Here is a 19,517-nt window from a genome sequence, read left to right on the forward strand (position 1 = left end):
GTGCGCAGAAGAAGTGTGGAGCACTTCAGAGACTTCAGCGCACCGTCCACTGTCAGAAGTAGCAGGCAGACTGCCACAGCAGTTAGACTCCCGTGTTCCATCCTGGGGATTGTGTCTGGCTCTCTACCAGGAACCTCCAACTTTGCCTGCCCTGCAAGAAGTCAAGCCCCCGATTTGTGGGGCTGTTCAAGGTTCTCCGGAGGGTCAACGAGGTGATGTATAGGTTACAGCTTCCCAGTGACTACCGTATCTCACCTTCTTTTCATGTCTCCATTCTCAGGCTGGTGGTTCCTGGTCCCCTGACTGATGCTGTCCCATGACACCCCTCCGTCCCCTATGTCGTCAGATCCCCACTAGACACCCGACGTTGTGGGGGTCGGCTCCAGTATGGCCCAGAGGCGCAGTGTTGGGTTCCGGTGGAGGACATTCTGGATCCCAACATCATCCGTGATATCCATCTTCGCTACCCGGACAGGCCCGCTCTCTGTCCTTGGGGCCGTCCCTCTGGCAGACGTTTTCCTGCGGCTGGAGCCGTGCGTCGGGGGTGGGGGTTTACTGTCACGCCTATTCCCACTCTTCCCCTCTGGCGTTCAACCTTGCCGGACCTGGCAACTATTGTTACGCGCACCTGCGCATCATGAGGCATACCTGGACTCCATTACCTCACTCATTACCTCCCCTTTATCCGGCACTCCCTTTAGGTTAATTCCCCAGATCAGGCCGTCCTTCAATACTGTAAGACCGAGCAAGTAGGAGACTGATCAGAGGCTACCAAGAGTCCATTGACAACTTTGAAAGAGCTACAGGCTTTTATCACCAAGACTGGTCAAAGTGTGCATGTGACAACAATATCCCAAGCACTCCACAATAGTGGAGGCTGGTGTGGGGAGATATAGGAGGACAGGCTCATTGTAATGCCTGGAAAGGAATACATGTAACGGTATCAAACATGTGGTACCATCAAACATATGGAAACCATGTTTGACTCAGTTTCCATTTATTCCATTCCAGACATTACAATGAGCATGTCCTCCTATAGCTCCTCCGACCAGCCTCCTCTGCTCCACAAATCTGGCATGTATGATAGGGTGGCAAGAAAGAAACCATTACCTCATTATATCCCAACTAAACTTTTTGGCCTAAATGCAAAGCGTAATTTTGGCCCAAATCCAACATGGCACATCACCCAAACAATACGGTCCCTACTGTGAAGCATGGTGGTGGCAGCCACCATGTTTCTCATCGTCAAGGACTGTGGCACTCATCAGGGGCCTCATTTATAAATGTTGTGTAAGCACAAAATATGCCCTAAAACGTGTCCGCCAGTTCACGCAAAAGTTGGCATTAATAAAAACTGAACTTGATGTAGGCTACGCAGTTTCTAGTGTAGTATAGCAGTGCAGGAAGGCAAAAGTAGCCTTATAACATACAGTATAATTTACCAGGTGAACAGACAGTTGATATTTTGCATGGAAGTGCACAGGCTACCACTGTAAGTAGGCCTAATGTATAGAAGAAAAAAATGTAGCAGACAATGTTTCAGAATTTGAGGGTATTGCAGCATATTTAGGCTCTGGAAAAAGTTAATGCAAAAAATTATTGAATTCAAACGATAGGTTTACAGGTCCACAACAATTTGCAATCGTGTTTGTCTTTCAGATACAGCAAATGTCACTGCAATAGAAAATATTGTTTCAGCACCTCTGTCACCTGTGCTCCCTCTCCGGCCTCTAGGTCACCAGGCTGCTCGTTATGGTGCACACCTGTCACCATCGTTATGCGCACCTGTGCGTTATCAGACTCACCTGGACTCCATCACCTACGTTACCTTCCATATATGTCACTCCCTTTGGTTCCTTCCCCAGGCGTTATCTTTTCAGTTTCTTGTCTGTGTGCTGTTCGAGTTTCTTGTTTTGTATTATGTTCCGTTTATTTATTAAAACACTCACTCCCTGAACTTGCTTCCCGACTCTCAGCGCACATCATTACAACCTCGAAAGACATTCGATCAAGTTCGCAATTGCTATTTACTTTAGATCCCGTGTTGGCCTAATTACAATACTTCCAAAGTATACAGCAAATAAGGGCGTTATTTTCACCATAAAAGGTGAATGGTGGTCATTATTCAGGCGGAGTCATAATGTTCATTCATGCGCGCACAGTTTTACGACAGGTCTGAAACGTGCGTATGTATGATGTGCGTCGAGTTTATAAATCAATGTTTTTGTGAGTGCAGTCTTTAAAGAAAGTGATATTTAATTACTTTAAAATGGACACAACATTTATAAATAAGACCCCAGGATAGAAGGGAAAATAAATGGAGCAATGCACAGAAAAGCCTTTGAGGAAAACCTGCTGCCCTCTGCAAGAAAACTGATACTGGGATGGAAGTTCACCTATCAGCATGACAATGACCTGAAGCACACAGCCAAAGCTACAGTGGTGTGGCTAAGGAATAAAAAGGCAAATGTCCCAGTCAGAGTCCCGACTTAAATCCAATCAACACTCCCCAAGGAACTTGACAGAGCTTGAACAGTCTTGTGAAGAAGAATGGATGAATATCGCCAACTCCAGGTGTGAAAAGTTGGTAGAGACCCATCCCAACAGACCAAGTATTAACTCAGGGGGGTGGAGACTTATCCAATTATGATACTTCAGTTTTGTATTTTTTATATATCATTTTTTTTTTCAGAATAAAAACAAATTATCCTTAAAAGTGTGGAGTATGGTGTGTAGATAAGTGTGGGGGGATGAATGAAACTCTGGGGCACTGACACAAAATGTAAAAGTTCAAGAGACTTTCTTTAGGCACTGTATGTCTTTGAAACATTAAATCATTCAAAACAGTTAAGAAATGTGGAACAATTTAGTGGATTACTTCATTGGTTAGACAGCACCTGCCTCCTCAGTTTATGCTGCAGACCAATCAGTTTCCTCTCTAACTGCTCTCCCAACTCCACAGCATCTTCGGGCAAGTGCTGACTTACCTGTCTGCTGCATCTTCTTGATTAAATGGCATACCGGCTAAAAGGTCAGATTCACTGTCAAGTTCCAGGGAAAGCATTCCCAACTAGGGTTGCAAAGGGTCAGACATTTTCCATGGGAAGTTAAGACCGGGAATTTGGAGAATTTTGCTTACATTCATTAAAAATGTTAGCTTATAACAGTAAACCTTTTTTTGGTGGGATACACAAATAATTTCTAGGTCTTGTGGCATATTTTGGTTAAACTATCCCCAATTTAATGGAATTGCAACCCTCTGCATGCAGAGTGCATTCTTCCATCACATGCACAGCTGACTCTCAAGATCTTACACACTAATGAGATGCTATTGAGCCCACACTATTACACTGTCTGAGCCAAGGACTACATGCTTTCTGGTAAGATTTTATTACAATACTGGGTGGGGTGAATATATTTTATATGACATACATTATTTTTTGTTAACTAGCAAATAATAGCATACAGCAAAGTGGGTTTAAATCATTTCTAACTTGTTAAAATTTCTGCTGGTTAGTTTTTACTACCATGTGGGTTTTTTGCTTGCTTGAGCCTGCTAACTGTTAATTCACCTGTTTCTATACATGTTTCATTTTAAAAATATATACAGTATATCCAATGCAAAAAACATCTACATTTAAATGGTATTAATATTCATTTGCAAATAGTTCCATTAATTCCCACATATTCCCATTAATTCCCACAGAATGTTTCCACCTCTGAATATTCCCCAAAATGTGCAACCCTATTCCCAACCCTCATTATCGGATGTGCAATAATATGCCTACTACACCGAGCTGGCCAGTAAAAGAGGAAATGGTCATTTGAATGTCTGACTCACCCTAACATAACTGTCTGGTATGATAAAGACTTCAATAACAAAAGATGCAATGAATCCAAGAGATTATTTCATGATTTGGATGTTCAATTGTGTAAATACAATGGCAAAAACACGTACACTACCGTTCCAAAGTTTGGGGTCACTTAGAAATGTCCTTGTTTCCATGAAAACATACATGAAATGAGTAGCACAATGAATAGGAAATATAGTCAAGAGATTGACAAAGTTATAAATAATGATTTTTAATTGAAATAATAATTGTGGCATTCTAGTTGTCAATTTGTTGAGGTAATCTGAAGAGATTTCACACCATGCGTCCTTTTTTGCCCCACTGTATCATTCTTAGGACATGAAAGGGTCCTGCCACCATTGTAATCTAATCAAGAGCGGATACAGGCGTTATTGGGCATGAACAAGCAGGAAGCCTGGACTGAAAGATAATGGTGGCAGATGACCTGAGGGAAGTAACTTCATTAACGTGTGGAATTGACTCATATGCTGTGTGTGTATAAATACAGAGCCAGTGCTCTGGGAAAGTGTGTGTTCCGCGGACCATCTAGGCTTCTGATATGTTTGTATTAAAAGCCTATATTGAACTCACAAGTTCTTGTAAGTGTTATATTTTGAAACGATTCTCCACGACACTGTGCTAACATAATTGTAAAAGGGTTTTCTAATGATCAATTAACTAACACAATGTGCCATTGGAACACAGGAGTGATGGTTACTGATAATGGGCCTCTGTACACCTATGTAGATATTCTATAAAAGAAATCTGCCGTTTCCAGCTACAATAGGGACGACAGGGTAGCCTAGTGGTTAGAGTGTTGGACTAGTATCCGGAAGGTTGCAGGCAGTTAACCCACTGTTCCTAGGCCGTCATTGAAAATAAGAATTTGTTCTTAACTGACTTCCCTAGTTAAATAAAGGTAAAATAAATTTAAAAATAAATAAATTGTCATTTACAACATCAACAATGTCTACACTGTATTTCTGATCAAATTTATGTTATTTTAATGGACAAAAAAATGTGCTTTTCTTTCAAAAACAAGGACATTTCTAAGTGACCCCAAACTTTTGAACGGTAGTGTATATCTCTCTGCAAAAACAGACAGGTAGGTTTTAGTGTACACATTTTCAAGGAAAATAGAGATTTAGCTGAGTAAGTCGAGTTTCAAGGTCCTTGGTGTCCACATCACCAACGAACTATCATGGTCCAAACACACATTGACTCGGTACCGGTACACCCGGTATATAGCCTCGTTATTGTTATTTTATTGTGTTAGTTTGTATTATTTTTTACTGTAGTTTATTTAGTAAATATTTTCTTAACTCTTTCTTGCACTGCATTGTTGGTTAAGGGCATGTAAGTAAGCATTTCACGGTAAGATCAACACCTATTGTGTTTGGCGCATGTGACAAATACAATTTTATTTGATCTGACATGTGTGTCATCCCAGTGCATGAGATATGAACTGGATGGAGCTGTGTTGACTACTGTCCTTTTCACACAAAGATCCTAAAGAAAAGGTGGGACGATTCAGTTCTCCATAAGTGGGGATCTGACGTTTTTGGTTTAAAAATAATTTCAGTGGAAAGCAACCAAGGAGAGCAAATTTGGCCATTTTTGAGATTTCAAATAGATTAGAAAATATTAAATTCCCGGGCTGTGTGGCTCAGCACAGCTTTCAGAAAACCTGCCATTTTAGTGTGTTTGAGGCAAACACTTGCAGCTTGATATTAATATGGAGTAATAATCTCAAATGTAATCAGCTGTTTTTAAGAATGTAACTGTTATCCGATTAAACAATTTATTTAAAGTAATTTGGTCCGATTACAGTTACTTCATTTTTGTAATCTGATTATGTAATCCCTGTTATGCGTGAGTACCAAAACCTGCTCTTCTCTCACAGTACAATGTCACTGACATTGGAAGACTACCAATCTCCCTTTGAAACAATTTACCCCTTTCCAGACAGAGTGCCTCGTGGCAGATTTTATACATTCTTGAGGAGATTGATTCGCCAAGGGCCAACTCTGATCACTCATCATTTTCACATGATTAGAAAAACATCAGTATAGTGGTATATGTGGTAGGCAAAGACTGGAGGGCAATGTTGTTAATGGTTTTGTCTAGGTCTATTTGTTCTGCAATTGTACATGTAAGTTATCCTTTACTTTAAAAAAACAATTACAAAAAAATATGTATATAATGTAATAATTCCTTAGGTTTAAAAAAAAAAAAAAATCTTGGTGATGTTTCACACTCAAATAATAGTAGTGCAGAGAAGTTACATACAAACTACTTACATAAAGCAGCAAGATCATGACCCTTCTCAGATTCAACAGTGACTGAAACATGAGAGACTCCCGTTGTTTTAAAGGGGAGGAGTTGGGAGTAGTAAGTGTGCCTCTCCCATTCACACACGTCTCACACCAGCATACACAGATGGAGGCTACTCGATCTTGACAGAGTGGAGACCGTGGAAGCGTTGCTGAACACGAGGACCTGAAGGAAGAGAAAGATAAGAAAGGAGAGAAGGAGAGGGGGATAATAATGGAGTGCAAGGAGAATGTGATCCACTTCCTCAGCTGGGGGTTCATCGTTGGTGCAGTGGCGTATCTCCTTCAGCAGACCAGGACCCAGACCCCGTATGGACGCTACGTGACCTCGGATGGGACCCCAGGGAGGACCTGTCCTGCCAAGCTGGCCTGGTTCCTCCAGGAACTGCCTTCTTTCCTGGTGCCCATGCTCCTTCTGCTCTCCACTGACACACAGCCCAGCCTGGGCAAAGACCTTCTTCTCTGGACCTTCTGTCTGCACTACTTCCAAAGGTATGTGTACACATTAGATTGGTCCCCGATCTGTAAGTATACAAATGTGATGAAAGAAATAAAAGCTGAAATAAATAATTCTCTCTACTATTATTCTGACATTTCACATTTGTAAAATAAAGTGCTGATCCTAACTGACCTAAAACAGGAAATGTTTACTGGGATTAAATGTCAGGAATTGTGAAAACTGAGTTTAAATGTATTTGGCTTAGGTTGGTGGCAAGAATTTGGTATACTTTAAATTGAAAAACTAAGTGTTGAGTCAAGTGTAGTTGTTTGTAGCAGTTTATAAACCATGTGCCATGGAATTGGTACATCAAAAATCTCCTCCCATTTATTTTGCAGCCTGTATAGCGCAGCTGTCAATTTTTTTGTCCTCAGATGAAACTGGTATATTTTTCTATTTATGCCAGTTCCTTTCGGACAATTTGTATCTTTAATATACAGCAGGCAAACAAGTTCCCTTCCTTCTCCCTTTTCCACTTGCCTCATGGTAAATATGGATTGAGCAGATATTCCCATTTATTTTCGATAACTGCATATGTGACATAACTCCTCCATTTCTATTCATAATAGAATTAATAAATATTATAAAAATGTTAAAAAAATTCCATCATGTTTTTTTTATTAATCATTAATAATATTTGAGTTTAACCATAACATTTGTTGTATTATTTGTTCTATCTTTTCTGGAGGATAAAACTGAAATTATAACCAGCTTTGTATGGCTTGTTTAAGAGTGTAACGAGTGAGCTGAGAGTCGAGAAGCAAGTTCATGGAGTGAGAGTTTTAATAAATAAATAAACAATTAACACAAAACACAAACAACGCACCAACATGAAAACAGAGTCAATAACACCTGAGGAAAGAACCAAGGGGAGTGACAGATATCGGGAAGATAATCAAGGAGGTGAGGAAGTCTAGGTGAGTGTCATGAGGCGCAGGTGCACGAGACGATGGTGACAGGTGTGCAGGATAATCAGCAGCCTGATGACCTAGAGGCCGGGGAGGGAGTATACGTGACAGAAAGGGAAATACTTTAAACTAAATTTCATTTTCAATTAGTCGGAAATGAGAAGTTGTAATCTATATGAAGGCAAAAAAAAGCCATTTTAGAACGAAGGATGAACTTTTCTTAATAATCTACTGGAGAACCATTTTGGGTTTAAGTATATCTTATGTATGAGTGAAGCTTTTAGTGAGAGGTTTAAAGCTTTAATATTTTATCATTTTAGCCCCCCCAAACTGGCGCGGCAGGAAGCCTACTGGTTAGAGTGTTGGACTAGTAACCCAAAGGTTGCAAGATCAAATCCCTGAGCTGACAAGGTAAAAATCTGTCATTCTTCCTGAACAAGGCAGTTAACACACTGTTCCTAGGCCATCATTGAAAACTGTCTTAACTGACTTGCCTGGTTAAATAAAGGTAAAATATAAATAGGCACATTTAATTTAGTCTGGCTTGGCATTCCAAATAAAATTAAATATTTTTTGCTCATATGATTTTAAAAATGAATCATCTGGAGTAGGCAATGCCATTAGTAAGTAAATCCTACTGTTGTCAGATCTCTTATATAGTCAAAACCTGTGGAGAACAATCAACGGAGACCGGGTGTGAACATATTTACATGGTAGGGAATTGAACGTGCATCAAATTCACAACTGCCCTTAAACCAGGTCAGCACACCTACATGAATGCATGTTAGTCACCATCTTCTGCCATATCAAACTTTACTCAACAGGGTCATGTTGGAGAAAATGTTTCGAAACAGGGAGGTAATACCTGAACTTGTCCAATAAGAAACAATATTTTTGAGTTATGTTGCAATATTACTTTCCCCACTGAACATGACCCTGGGCTTTGAGATGAGCCACCAAGCACATAAGCCCTTACCTGGAGTTCACTCAAAAAACAGGAGAGGAAGGAGCAGAAGTCAGAACAGAAGTGCCCCTGGATGTAACTAAAATCCTGTTCCACTGTTTACTAGTGTTACAGGGAATGGGAAGTATGTATGTAGATTGACTAGAGGCTCAGGGTGTACAGAGAAGGGAGGGGAACCGTTAAACAGTACCCACTCGATCAGTATAGGGCACAACTTTGTAGTTGCAGATTGTCGAACGTTGCAGATAGAAATGTAATGAAGAGATGACGTGATCCCTTATTCTACTTGTTACAGGGGAATGTTTGTTCTACATAATCTATTTCTATCTACGTTAAGAAACACGGCCCTGCATGGCTTCCAGGTACTCACAGTTTGTACACAGCAGTGCTATATTAACCCATCTTTGACTTGATTTCTTTAATCAATATTTTTCTGTTTTTTACAAGAACGTTCATCTACTCCTTGCTGACCAAAGGCCGCCCTTCCCCTCTCTACATTGTCTTCTCTGCGTTAGTCTTCTGTTCCGTCAACGGTTTTCTCCAAGGCCACTACATGCTCCACTGTGCCACGTACGATGACACGTGGCAGACCGACATTCGTCTAGGCACCGGTAAGTGAGATCTGAGATCCAAGCGGAAATGGTTTAGCAGTCCCAGCCCTTATTCAGAATATTTCAGTGCCTGGATTGATGTTCACAGACATTTGGCAGTCATTTGGTATCCTATGTCGAAGCCCTAAATAAAATGCAATAGATTTATTTACAAAGTAATGTAATTTCAACCTTTAAAGGGTAACATTTGATAACTGCTAGGGCTACTGTAGATTAAGTCTGATATCATTAAAAAAACATGTAATTGGTTAGGAAAACACACAACAGGAAAACCAGCCGTGCAGTCTGGGAGACTCTAATCTGTCCAGAGAACTTTGAGGCTTTCAGTCTGGAACTGTGACGAAACAAGTTTGCATTTGCTTCCTCCTTGCCAATGTTCTGTGTTTATTGGTAATTTAATGAGGCTAGATTCTTCAAAACATGTATTTATTGGTCCCAGCAGGATATGGGACGACTATTTTGACAATATTCTTCCACAAGAATAGAAATAATGATTTGTTGAAAGTCTGACTTTGGGGTTGCATTGTACAAGCTTCTGCCAGCATGAAAGCTTTTAAAACCCATTTGAGTTTTTTATAGAACTAGAATTTGGTTTGCAATAAGCACCTGTATTGTTTTTTTTCAGGTTTGCTGATGTTTTTCCTGGGAATGGCCATCAACATTCACAGCGACCACATTCTTCTAAATTTGAGAAAACCCGGAGAGGTTGTTTACAAGATTCCAAAAGGTACAAGATGGAATTCTGGATAACAGATGTCCAGCAGTGTTTCGGCATGTGTTCCAGTCTTGTGAAACAATAGCAAAAACGTGGATCTTTAGCCAAATAACCATGTTCTGTACTCTTTACTTAGCCACTGTCCACACAACCATGTGATGATAAACAGAACAAGCAGAGCATATTCAGAACATTCTGGTGTCAATGTGACCTTTTGCATTTATCTCTACTTCCTTTTGCTTTGTGATGGCTATCTATGCCTGTGCTGATCGAAAGATGTTTAAAGGCCCAGTGCAGTCAAAATGCATTTTGTCTGTGTTTATCATACTGTACAACAGCTAATGACACTAACACTGTAAAGTGTGAAGTGTGAAAAAAACAACTATTTCTTGATAATTGCTGGTTTTGGCTTTCCATGGTGACATCACCATGTGCTAAATTGGTTAATATACCAATAACAGAGTTCCAAATCTCTCTGCCAATAACAGCTAGTTTTCAGTTTCCCCCTCCCCACTCAGACAGTCCTGGCAAAATTCTAGATTGAGACAGATTTTTTGTTGTTGCTAAAAAACTGTTTTTGCCCATTTTATTAGAAATTCTATTACAGAAAGGTACTTAATTGTTACCCAGAAACTTCTGCATTGGGCCTTTAATTGCTAATGTAATCACCAGGGTCATAGAAGATTGTGAGCAACGTACACAAGGCATTCAAAGTTTGGCCAAGAAACTTCAGACACAGGAAGCAAACGTTCCAGCTTTCTGGGCCATTACTTAACGGAAAGGTTCAAAAGGAACATCTTGCAACTATTATCAGAACCATGCGGAAAAAGATGGAGAAAAGTGAAACAGGAAAGAAGGCCACAGCGGATCTGTTTGAATTAACTGTCCAAGTAGTATATTCAAACAATGGATCCCTTGACATGGGGTGCTGGGTCAAGAAAAATGTAACAGATGTGAAGTAGGGTCTGAAAAGGTCATGGATTGAAATGTTGTGAACTACTTTTACGGTATGAGTGTACAGACCCTACTTCATTACTACAGTACTGAAATAACTGTCTGACACTTTATATTCCAGGGGGAATGTTTGAGTATGTCTCCGGAGCAAACTTCTTTGGAGAGATTCTGGAGTGGTGCGGGTATGCCCTAGCAACGTGGTCCCTAACGACGTTCTCCTTTGCCCTTTTCACCATGTGCTCGATTGGACCGCGGGCCTACCACCACCACAGGTACTGACAGTTCCAACCTCAAGAGCCTTCTGTAATCTCTTCATGCTCATACTCACACTGATACACTCGTGTTCACTGGTATTGATACAACTATAGATCTTTCAGCAAAGCAATGAGCCCGGACTGTCTTGTTGGCATTTTACAATGGAAAAGCATGGTAGTAGGATTCCTTCAATCTGACACTGTATTCTCTTTCAGGTACTACCAAGAGAAGTTTGAAGACTACCCTCGGTCGAGGAAAGCTGTGATACCTTTCATATTATAAGAAGAACAGCAAACCAGAGAAGCCTTAATAAATGGACTGACCTAGCTAAAATCATTAGTCATAGCCATGATATTGGCATTTACTGAACTCTGAAATCAACTGTATTTATATAGCCCTTCTTACATCAGCGGATATCTCAAAGTGCTGTACAGAAACCCAGCCTAAAACCCCAAACAGCAAGCAATGCAGGTGTAGACGCACGGTGTCTAGGAAAAACTCCATAGAAAGGCCAGAACCTAGGAAGAAACCTAGAGAGGAACCAGGCTATGAGGGGTGGTCAGTCCTCTTCTGGCTGTGCCGGGTGGAGATTATAACAGAACATGGCCAAGATGTTCATATATGACCAGCATGGTCAAATAATAATAATCACAGTAGTTGTCGAGGGTGCAACAAGTCAGCACCTCAGGAGTAAATGTCTGTTGGCTTTTCATAGCCGATCATTAAGAGTATCTCTACCGCTCCTGCTGTCTCTAGAGTTGAAAACAGGTCAGGGTTCCAAAGCCGCTTGTCCTATATTGCTCTTTTCTGTGGAGCCCATTTGACCAAGCTTTAGCTTTCAGTAACTAGACATATTGAACCTATCATCTCATTGTACTCAGAGCTATCATATTCCACCCTTGCAGCAACACATCTGTAATGCCATACTCCAAAATACCTGGGAGGAATGAATTATGTGGCAGCATTTATCATGGTCAAAGCTCATTGAAGGATAAATAATTCAAGGTGAAGAGAAAGGGGGGTGGTGGGTAGGTCTTGAAAGAATAACATATTTTATGTTGAAAGGGATGACTGACAGCCTTTTCTTCTCTGTGCAAAAAGGTATCTCGTGGACAGATGAGCTACTTCACTTTTGGAAAGGCTCATTAAATCTCTGCTTATTTACCTTGGGTCTGAAAAAAAACCTTGGTCTGTTTGTTTTTCTTATGCAGTTTATCAAATAATATGCGATTAATAACTGCTGCATATGCGATTACACTTTTTAATTTCATGCTTGCTTGGTTAGATATATCCAAAGGCAATGTTATCCTTCATTAGGTGGGACAAAGGCTCAGCTTACTTGGAAAGCATGTAACTTGAATGTCTGGCTGCGCAGTGACATTCACCAATCAAATTCCAGAGAGATGGCAAACATTGCCACCCTCGGAAACTAGTCGAGCTAGTGCATCACTGAGGTTCTTGACAGACAAGCTTAAAAGTACGTGTTATGACATGACAGTAGTTGTAATCCTCTTATTCTAACCCTAGAGGGCAGTATAAGCTTTTTCATGTGGGTATCATGTTTTAGAGAGCGCAACAACATGATAGTCCACTAAAAGCAGACATTGGCCACATTAAAATTTCAATCCAAGGTGGCTTTTTAATTTCCTTCATTGGCACTGATCTGGAGAAAGAGCAGTGCTGATGACGGAAAATATTAAACTCTTTCCACCTTACTGAGCCAGCCGAGCTGTGTTGCGCTGGCCTGGTTACGCATTCACCATCGTTTTCTGGAACCATGCTGGAAAGGAGCATGTGAAAATAAAATCTCTGAACCAGCACAGTACAGTTTGGGTCAGCACGATAAAGTGAAAACAGCTTTAAAGATGTTGAAGATGGAACATGTTAAGAATGGAGGTCCCAATATTGACTTGCTTAGTTAAAGGTTAAATAAAAAAATATTGCACTCAATTGCGATGGTACTTAAGCCCACTCCTTGGTCTAATTTAATATAATCTCAAATTTTGTTTCAATGGAAAGAATCAAATGTTTGCTTTCATGACTGACATTTTAAATGTAACCGATTATGTGATGTCTGTCTGTAAAGTGTCTTGAAATGCAGCCCTGATCTTCCCTGGGTGAAACATGTTCATACTCCGCACACCTGTCAGCAAGTTACTCTGCAGTTTGACTTATTGTGAAATTCATAGTTTAATTTGATCTCTAACAGAGGAATAACATTTGCAGCTAATCAAGCACAGGTAATTACATCATTATCTTGAGTTCAGAGTTAAATTCCATTTACTCCACACGTGAGTCGTTAAAAATATAGTAGTCAACTGGCAAAACGCCTCACCACCAGTCACTCCTGGGAATCCTTCTCTTTCAGTGACATCTCAGAGCGAGCGACGCTTCTCATAGCCCTCTGCATGAGCCAGGTGGTTATGGATGCCAAGAAAGGACCCCCCAACCACCCACAGCCAGTTCTTCCTCAACCAGCTCTTCATAGTCTCAGTCCATTATATAGCCTAGTAGATGTTGTCCTTTCTGAAGGATGTGTACGTCACTGGAACAAAAGAGAGAAAAATGAAGATGCAAGATACTCAGTCATGTCAACTCAGAAAGAAGGTGATCTACACAACTGAAGGATGTGTCACTTTAAATATGTTTACGCTACAACAAGACCTTGACATGCCTTAGATTACATCAAGAATGATAGGATGATAATCATGATTCATGACATGGGGTGGCAGGGTAGCCTAGTGGTTAGAGTGTTGGACTAGTAACCGGAAGGTTGCAAGTTCAAACCCCTGAGCTGACAAGGTACAAATGTGTCATTCTGCCCCTGAACAGGCAGTTAACCCACTGTTCTAGGCCATCAATGAAAATAAGAATTTGTTCTTAACTGACTTGCCTAGTTAAATAAAGGTAAAATAAATAAAAAATGATTCATAACAAAGAGCTCCAACATGCTTACCTCACTCTCCTTCACCAGCTACTTTGCCTTGGCAGGGGCTTGTGGTGACATTTATGCCACAATGCCTGGGTTCGAAAACATAGTCCTGTTTATTCTTGTGTAGTACAGGGTGCGACTTGACATTGTACCAACCCCATGGGCTCGTGCCCATGACAAACTTTGTAATTATTTCAGATAGTCTGCAATCCCATGATTGAAAGGCACTTGGCTCAACTATAACCACAAGCATAAGGAAAACATGTATGTCAAGAAGCATTGTTAATGCAAATCAAGTCAAACTTTTGAAAAAAGGGTCCCATGCATTTATTTTCTCTTGACAGTTTTCAGTTGTTCAACCAGTCAGTCATCAAATATAGCATGAATAACTGCCTTGCTTGGGTTAGACTTGCCATTTGAGTCATTTAAGCACAAGGCTATTCTCTGACATAGCACAGCTAGCTAGCTAGCCAAGTTATGTACAGCTTTTGCTAGTGAAACAGCTGCCTTTTGATACCTTCAGAGATCATTCATTCATAATGCTTCATACATACAATGACACACATTTTTCATGTTGTGACCTTCAGTAATGTCGTATTTCACCAAATGTAAAAGCTGGCAGGCTAACTGAAAGTTTGGTAACAAGTGGCTTGGTTTAGCTAGCTAGCTCTCATCATCAGAATCAGCTCTTTCTCGTACGCCCACCATTTCTGGGTCCTCGCAACATTGTCGACTTGAAGATGTGCTAGTGAAACAGCTGCCTTTCGATACATTCAGAGATCATTAATTCATAATGCTAATTATTGTGCATTGTGGATAATATCAGCATCAAGAATCTCTTATATACATATTATAAAATTAGATGTTTTCACTGAAAACAAATTTTCCACTCAATATTTGAAACAAACGTTTTTAAAAACGACCTAATAATTATGCAGGCAATATTTTAGCCACCTAGTGGTTAAGAGTGTTGGTCCCATAGAGAATGATAGAGGCCTCTAGTGGCCAAAATACAATTTTTGCATGGGCAATAACACTGAGGGCTGCCATCATTTTAACGAGGTCAACTGTGTGGGACTTTCAACTTCATTGGCTGATCCCTCCTGGTGACCTTGTTGGAGTAATGTGCACCTGGGTCATCAGGAGGGATCAGCCAATCGTGAAGAAGAAAATAGACTACTTCAAAATGGAGTTAGTCTCAATGGCACTGCCCATGCTGTCACAGACGCCATAATGGCAAGGATACAATGATGAGGCCTCTTTCCATCTCTATGGTTGGGCCAGTAACTGAAAGCTCACTGGTTTATGTGAAATATCTGTTGATGTGCCCTTGAGCAAGGCACTTTACCGTATTTGCTCCTGTAAGTCGCTCTGGATAAGAGTGTCTACTAAATGACTACAATTTTAATGTAAACAACATTTGTTTGCAACTTTGCCAGGACAGGAAACTGTGTTCCTGCGTTTTCACAATGTCATGTTGAAGTGGTAAGCAGAAGCCATGTTTATTTGGCTGGTTAAATGTTGACAATTCATCGTTGTTACATTAATAAACACTTCCCTCTGAAGCTCTCTAAAATTGATTAGAAGTTTGGGCCAGCAGAGGGAGCTGCCTGCCTGTGTAATTCTTACCAGATGGATTGCTCTCCCCTCTCTCTCTCTCTCTCTCCTCTCTCTCTCTCTCTCTCTCTCTCTCGCTCTTCCTTTCTGTCTCTCTTCCTTTCTGTCTCTCTCGACCCAGATTCCAGGAAGAAAAAATAGATATTTGTGGAGGCATGCCTGTAAAATAAGCTAACATGGTTAATTGGCCTACTCAACAATGTCAACAGACCACACACTGCATGGAAACCAAAAAATAGAGTGGAATCCAGAACCAGTTCTTTTCTGTCTACTACTATCCAATCTGAACACAAAATGTAGTGTAAAGAGAAGAGGTGTAGCTATGCAGAAGATGCTGTGTATAGAGCTGCATTGTGGTCAGCCATCATTGGACAGGAATGTAGAAGGCTCAAGGCCTGGAAGGTGATGAGCAGCAGTGTCATGGCCTGTCTGTGCAGCACAACAGTTGGACAGTAATACTCTTGTGACACGGGGTAGAAAGATAAGGTTCGGTGGTGGCTCGAACCGGAGATGATGCAGACCAGATACTGACAGAGGATTAGTGTGGAATGAGGAGGCATCTGCTATAGCCTGAACTTGGACGAGGATGAGTGAAGAGGAGAAGGAGTCACTTGAAGTTGACGACTCCCCCATTCTTTTTGGATCAGATTCAAGATTGCAGACAGACAGAATTGTTGTGATTATTTCTCTGACTGGGACAGTTGGAAACGTAGGGGTATAAGCACAACAACTTATGACTTCAAAGCATTATATATGATCTCATAATAATGCGTTAGCCTATACAGTACATGTTGGCCTTATTTTAAGTGTTACCAAATAACCTATTCAGTTATACCTAAAGCTAACAATATGTGAAAAAAGCTAAGTATGTAATAAATCAGAGATGGGCAACTCCAGTCCTTGGGGGCCTGATTGGTGTCACACTTTTACCCCGGCCCAAGCTAACACACCTGACTCCAATAATCAACTAATCGTGATCTTTTGTTTAGAATGCAATTAGTTTCATCAGCTGTTTTGATTATGGTTGTGGAAAAAGTGTGACACCACTCCGTCCCCTGAGGACTGGAGTTGCCCATACATGTGCTGAATGCTAACTTTATTTTTTATCAGAAAAAATGTTACCTAGGGACACTGCATCAAATGGGGTTCTGGTTAGTTACAATGTGGTTGGGAACAAAAGGTGCAGCAGTACAATGAAGAAGTTGGCCTTAAGTGGCCAGTGATAGCTGAGCCTCTATCAGTCATAATAGTCCCAACTCCCTGTGCACCACAGTATACATCACTTCTTATGAGAACCAGGAACTAAAGCCACGTTGGCCCATTTAAAGGCTGTGAGAAATGAGAGCTTCTTTCAAACCGGTCCTTTTCAGATGTCTTGGGTGGGACACACTGACGTGTTCTCTCTATTGATGGAGAAGCTTATCTAGATCTATTTGCCCTGTGGGGCAAGCTGCCGACAGTTTTCTAAAGCCACGAAAATATACTTTACTGAATAGCAAGCAAACTCAGGGTGTGAAGAAAATCAAAGTTGTGACAATGCACTTCAGTTGGCCTCAATAAATGGACTATCATGCACAAATTATGTTTGTTTAAACAAACAATGAGAACGTTTAAAGCCACAACTACAAAATAAAATCAAAAATCTTCATAAACAGCAGGTGTGGAACTGCTTACTTACGGGGCCTTCCCAAAAATGCAGAGAGAAATAAAAAAAAAACAAGGTCTTGGTCCAGTTACATCTGTTTGGTTTGGTCTTGTTCTAGGCTGTGATCGTCCAGGTTATGACTGATTAAACTTGATATAGCGAATCCCAGACTTCATTTAGGGAATACCTATGTTGCCCAATGCAGCTGTGGCTACTCAAAGAGTTCCTATGGGTGTAGGGAAAAGGGAGGGGGGCTTTTCTGGACTGGCCAGACTTTAGAAGTCACATCAGTCTGGCCAATATCCATGTGTGTGTGTGAGAGAGAGTGAGTGAAAGAAAGAGATAGAGAAGGGGGGCTTTAGTGGGGAATTTCATCTGTGCAATGTCAGCCCTTACACCAGAGGAGTCTGGTGGGAGGAGCTATAGGAGGATGTGCTCATTGTAATGGCTGGAATGGAATCAATGGAACGGAGTCAAACATGTGGTTTCCAAATATTTGATGTGTTTACCGTTCCATTTATTCCATTCCAGCCATTACAAGGAGTCCATCCTCCTCTGCTCCTCCCACCAGCCTCCTCTGCATTACACCCCTTTTTGAGTCACCAAGGCGTTTATCACTAGATGACTATCACCGTACACACACCCACACGTACACACCCCAATTCCCCAAATAGCCCCCATATCTCTCACTCACTCACTCACTCACACACACACACACACACACACACACACACACACACACACACACACACACACACACACACACACACACACACACACACACACACACACACACACACACACACACACACACACACACACACATACACAACCGACTTAGAAATCAAGGAATGTCTTGGGTTCATCATGTCCTGGTATGAATGAGGGATATAACAAGAGGGAAGAGGGATGGCTGAAAATAACCATTCACTTAGGGCCATGTGATGTTGTAAGCCTAATGGTGTTTGAAGGGCCACTGAGTTCTCCAATACTAACCACTCACCTTTAATCATTCAAAAATGTTTTTAGGTGGTTCAAACTGAACCCTCAAAGCCCCATCAAAGTGTTAGGTGCATGACCCATGATGATCCTAGCCTGGTCCCAGATCTGTTTGTGTCTTGCCAATTCCTATGGTCAATGTCACATGCAGAGCTGTGTGACAGCACAAACAGATCTGGGACCAGTTTTGGATGTCAGTGCAATATCAAGAAATGACAAAACAACCCATTGCATGGCAACGTTTGTGCGTGAAGCGTGGAGTCAGTCAGTCAGTGCTGATGGTTAGCGTGCAAATGGGTCTCTCCATAATCTTGCCGAGAGTAATTCGATAAAAGGGAGATATTCCAAGCATGGCCCGCAACCTGGATCCCGGCCAAAGGCGAAGCAATGCGGTTTCTTAAACTCGCCACTTATTTTGCTCCCACACCCATTACACATGGTAATGGAGGGAGGCATTTCAGCAACATTCCCGTTGCGTTCCAGTGCTAATATTAGTATTCATTTCAAGAACGCAGGGCATGGTGATTGTAGATGGCGAAAATACTATTAGTGTCATTAGTTGTTTATTAGAATGAACTAATATATTAATTGCTTAGGCTATTCATGGTTTGAAATGTAGCATACATTTGTAATGTGCTGTAACTACATTCTGAAACCACGGCTACTATTCCTGAAACTTCACTGAATATAGGCTAATATATGACAATATGAACAAGTCTGGAGAAAATACTTCATTGGCCAGAAATACAAATAAAAGTATCTCTGTTCTGTGGAACTAACTGTACCATCATTCATTCCAACGAGCAAGAGAAGAGAGGCATATAAAAATATTTTCCCTGCATCAATTTGTTGATTTACCACCCAGCCGTATGGCCAAGTAGCTCTTATATCCATGACCCACCCATGAAATTCTGTGTCTAACAAGGTTCGCCACGTATCGCATTACATAGACAGTTTGTTTTTTAAATGCAATTCCAGTGGAATATTTTAAATAAAACCACTTACTCAACATTGCATCTGGGGGCTTTTCGGAGAGGGGCTTGACCTTGTTCTGGCTTGTCTTAATGGAAATGAATGTGTGTAAGAGGTCTCAAGACGAGACAGTGGTCTGTGTGGGTGTGCATTGTCTTGCAGGAGTGACTTGGTCTTCCACAAGATGGCGCTGTTCCTTTCATTGGCATGTGACAAGACTTGTTCAGGCGCTCTCTTTGCATCTTTGTTTACAGGAGGTTGG

The 19,517-nt window shown here is 41.0% G+C and overlaps 1 protein-coding gene and 1 long non-coding RNA gene across 2 annotated transcripts; one reads left to right on the plus strand and one right to left on the minus strand.

Annotated features, from left to right (window-relative positions):
- The first annotated feature begins 6,243 nt into the window (after nt 1-6,243).
- LOC110493760 (3-oxo-5-alpha-steroid 4-dehydrogenase 2) lies at nt 6,244-13,157 on the plus strand. Its single transcript, XM_021568220.2, has 5 exons — nt 6,244-6,676; nt 9,003-9,166; nt 9,792-9,893; nt 10,957-11,107; nt 11,306-13,157. The coding sequence occupies exons 1-5, from the start codon at nt 6,399-6,401 to the stop codon at nt 11,370-11,372; spliced, it is 762 nt and encodes a 253-aa protein (XP_021423895.1). The 5' UTR covers nt 6,244-6,398; the 3' UTR covers nt 11,373-13,157.
- A 110-nt stretch (nt 13,158-13,267) lies between these two features.
- LOC118940398 lies at nt 13,268-14,900 on the minus strand. The gene is made up of 2 exons (XR_005036959.1): nt 14,047-14,900; nt 13,268-13,635 (listed from the first exon to the last, which is right to left on the minus strand). It is a non-coding gene; the product is annotated as an uncharacterized LOC118940398 (long non-coding RNA).
- Between the last annotated feature and the right edge of the window lie 4,617 nt (nt 14,901-19,517).

The sequence above is a fragment of the Oncorhynchus mykiss genome, chromosome 17 (assembly GCF_013265735.2).
Source record: "Oncorhynchus mykiss isolate Arlee chromosome 17, USDA_OmykA_1.1, whole genome shotgun sequence".
Taxonomy (NCBI): Eukaryota; Metazoa; Chordata; class Actinopteri; order Salmoniformes; family Salmonidae; genus Oncorhynchus; species Oncorhynchus mykiss.

Coding starts and splice junctions, on each gene's coding strand:
- LOC110493760 (XM_021568220.2), top strand. CDS start 6,399: ATGGAGTGCAAGGAGAATGTGATCCACTTCCTCAGCTGGGGGTTCATC. Junction 6,677..9,002: donor TGTCTGCACTACTTCCAAAG/GTATGTGTACAC, acceptor GTTTTTTACAAG/AACGTTCATCTACTCCTTGC. Junction 9,167..9,791: donor CGACATTCGTCTAGGCACCG/GTAAGTGAGATC, acceptor GTTTTTTTTCAG/GTTTGCTGATGTTTTTCCTG.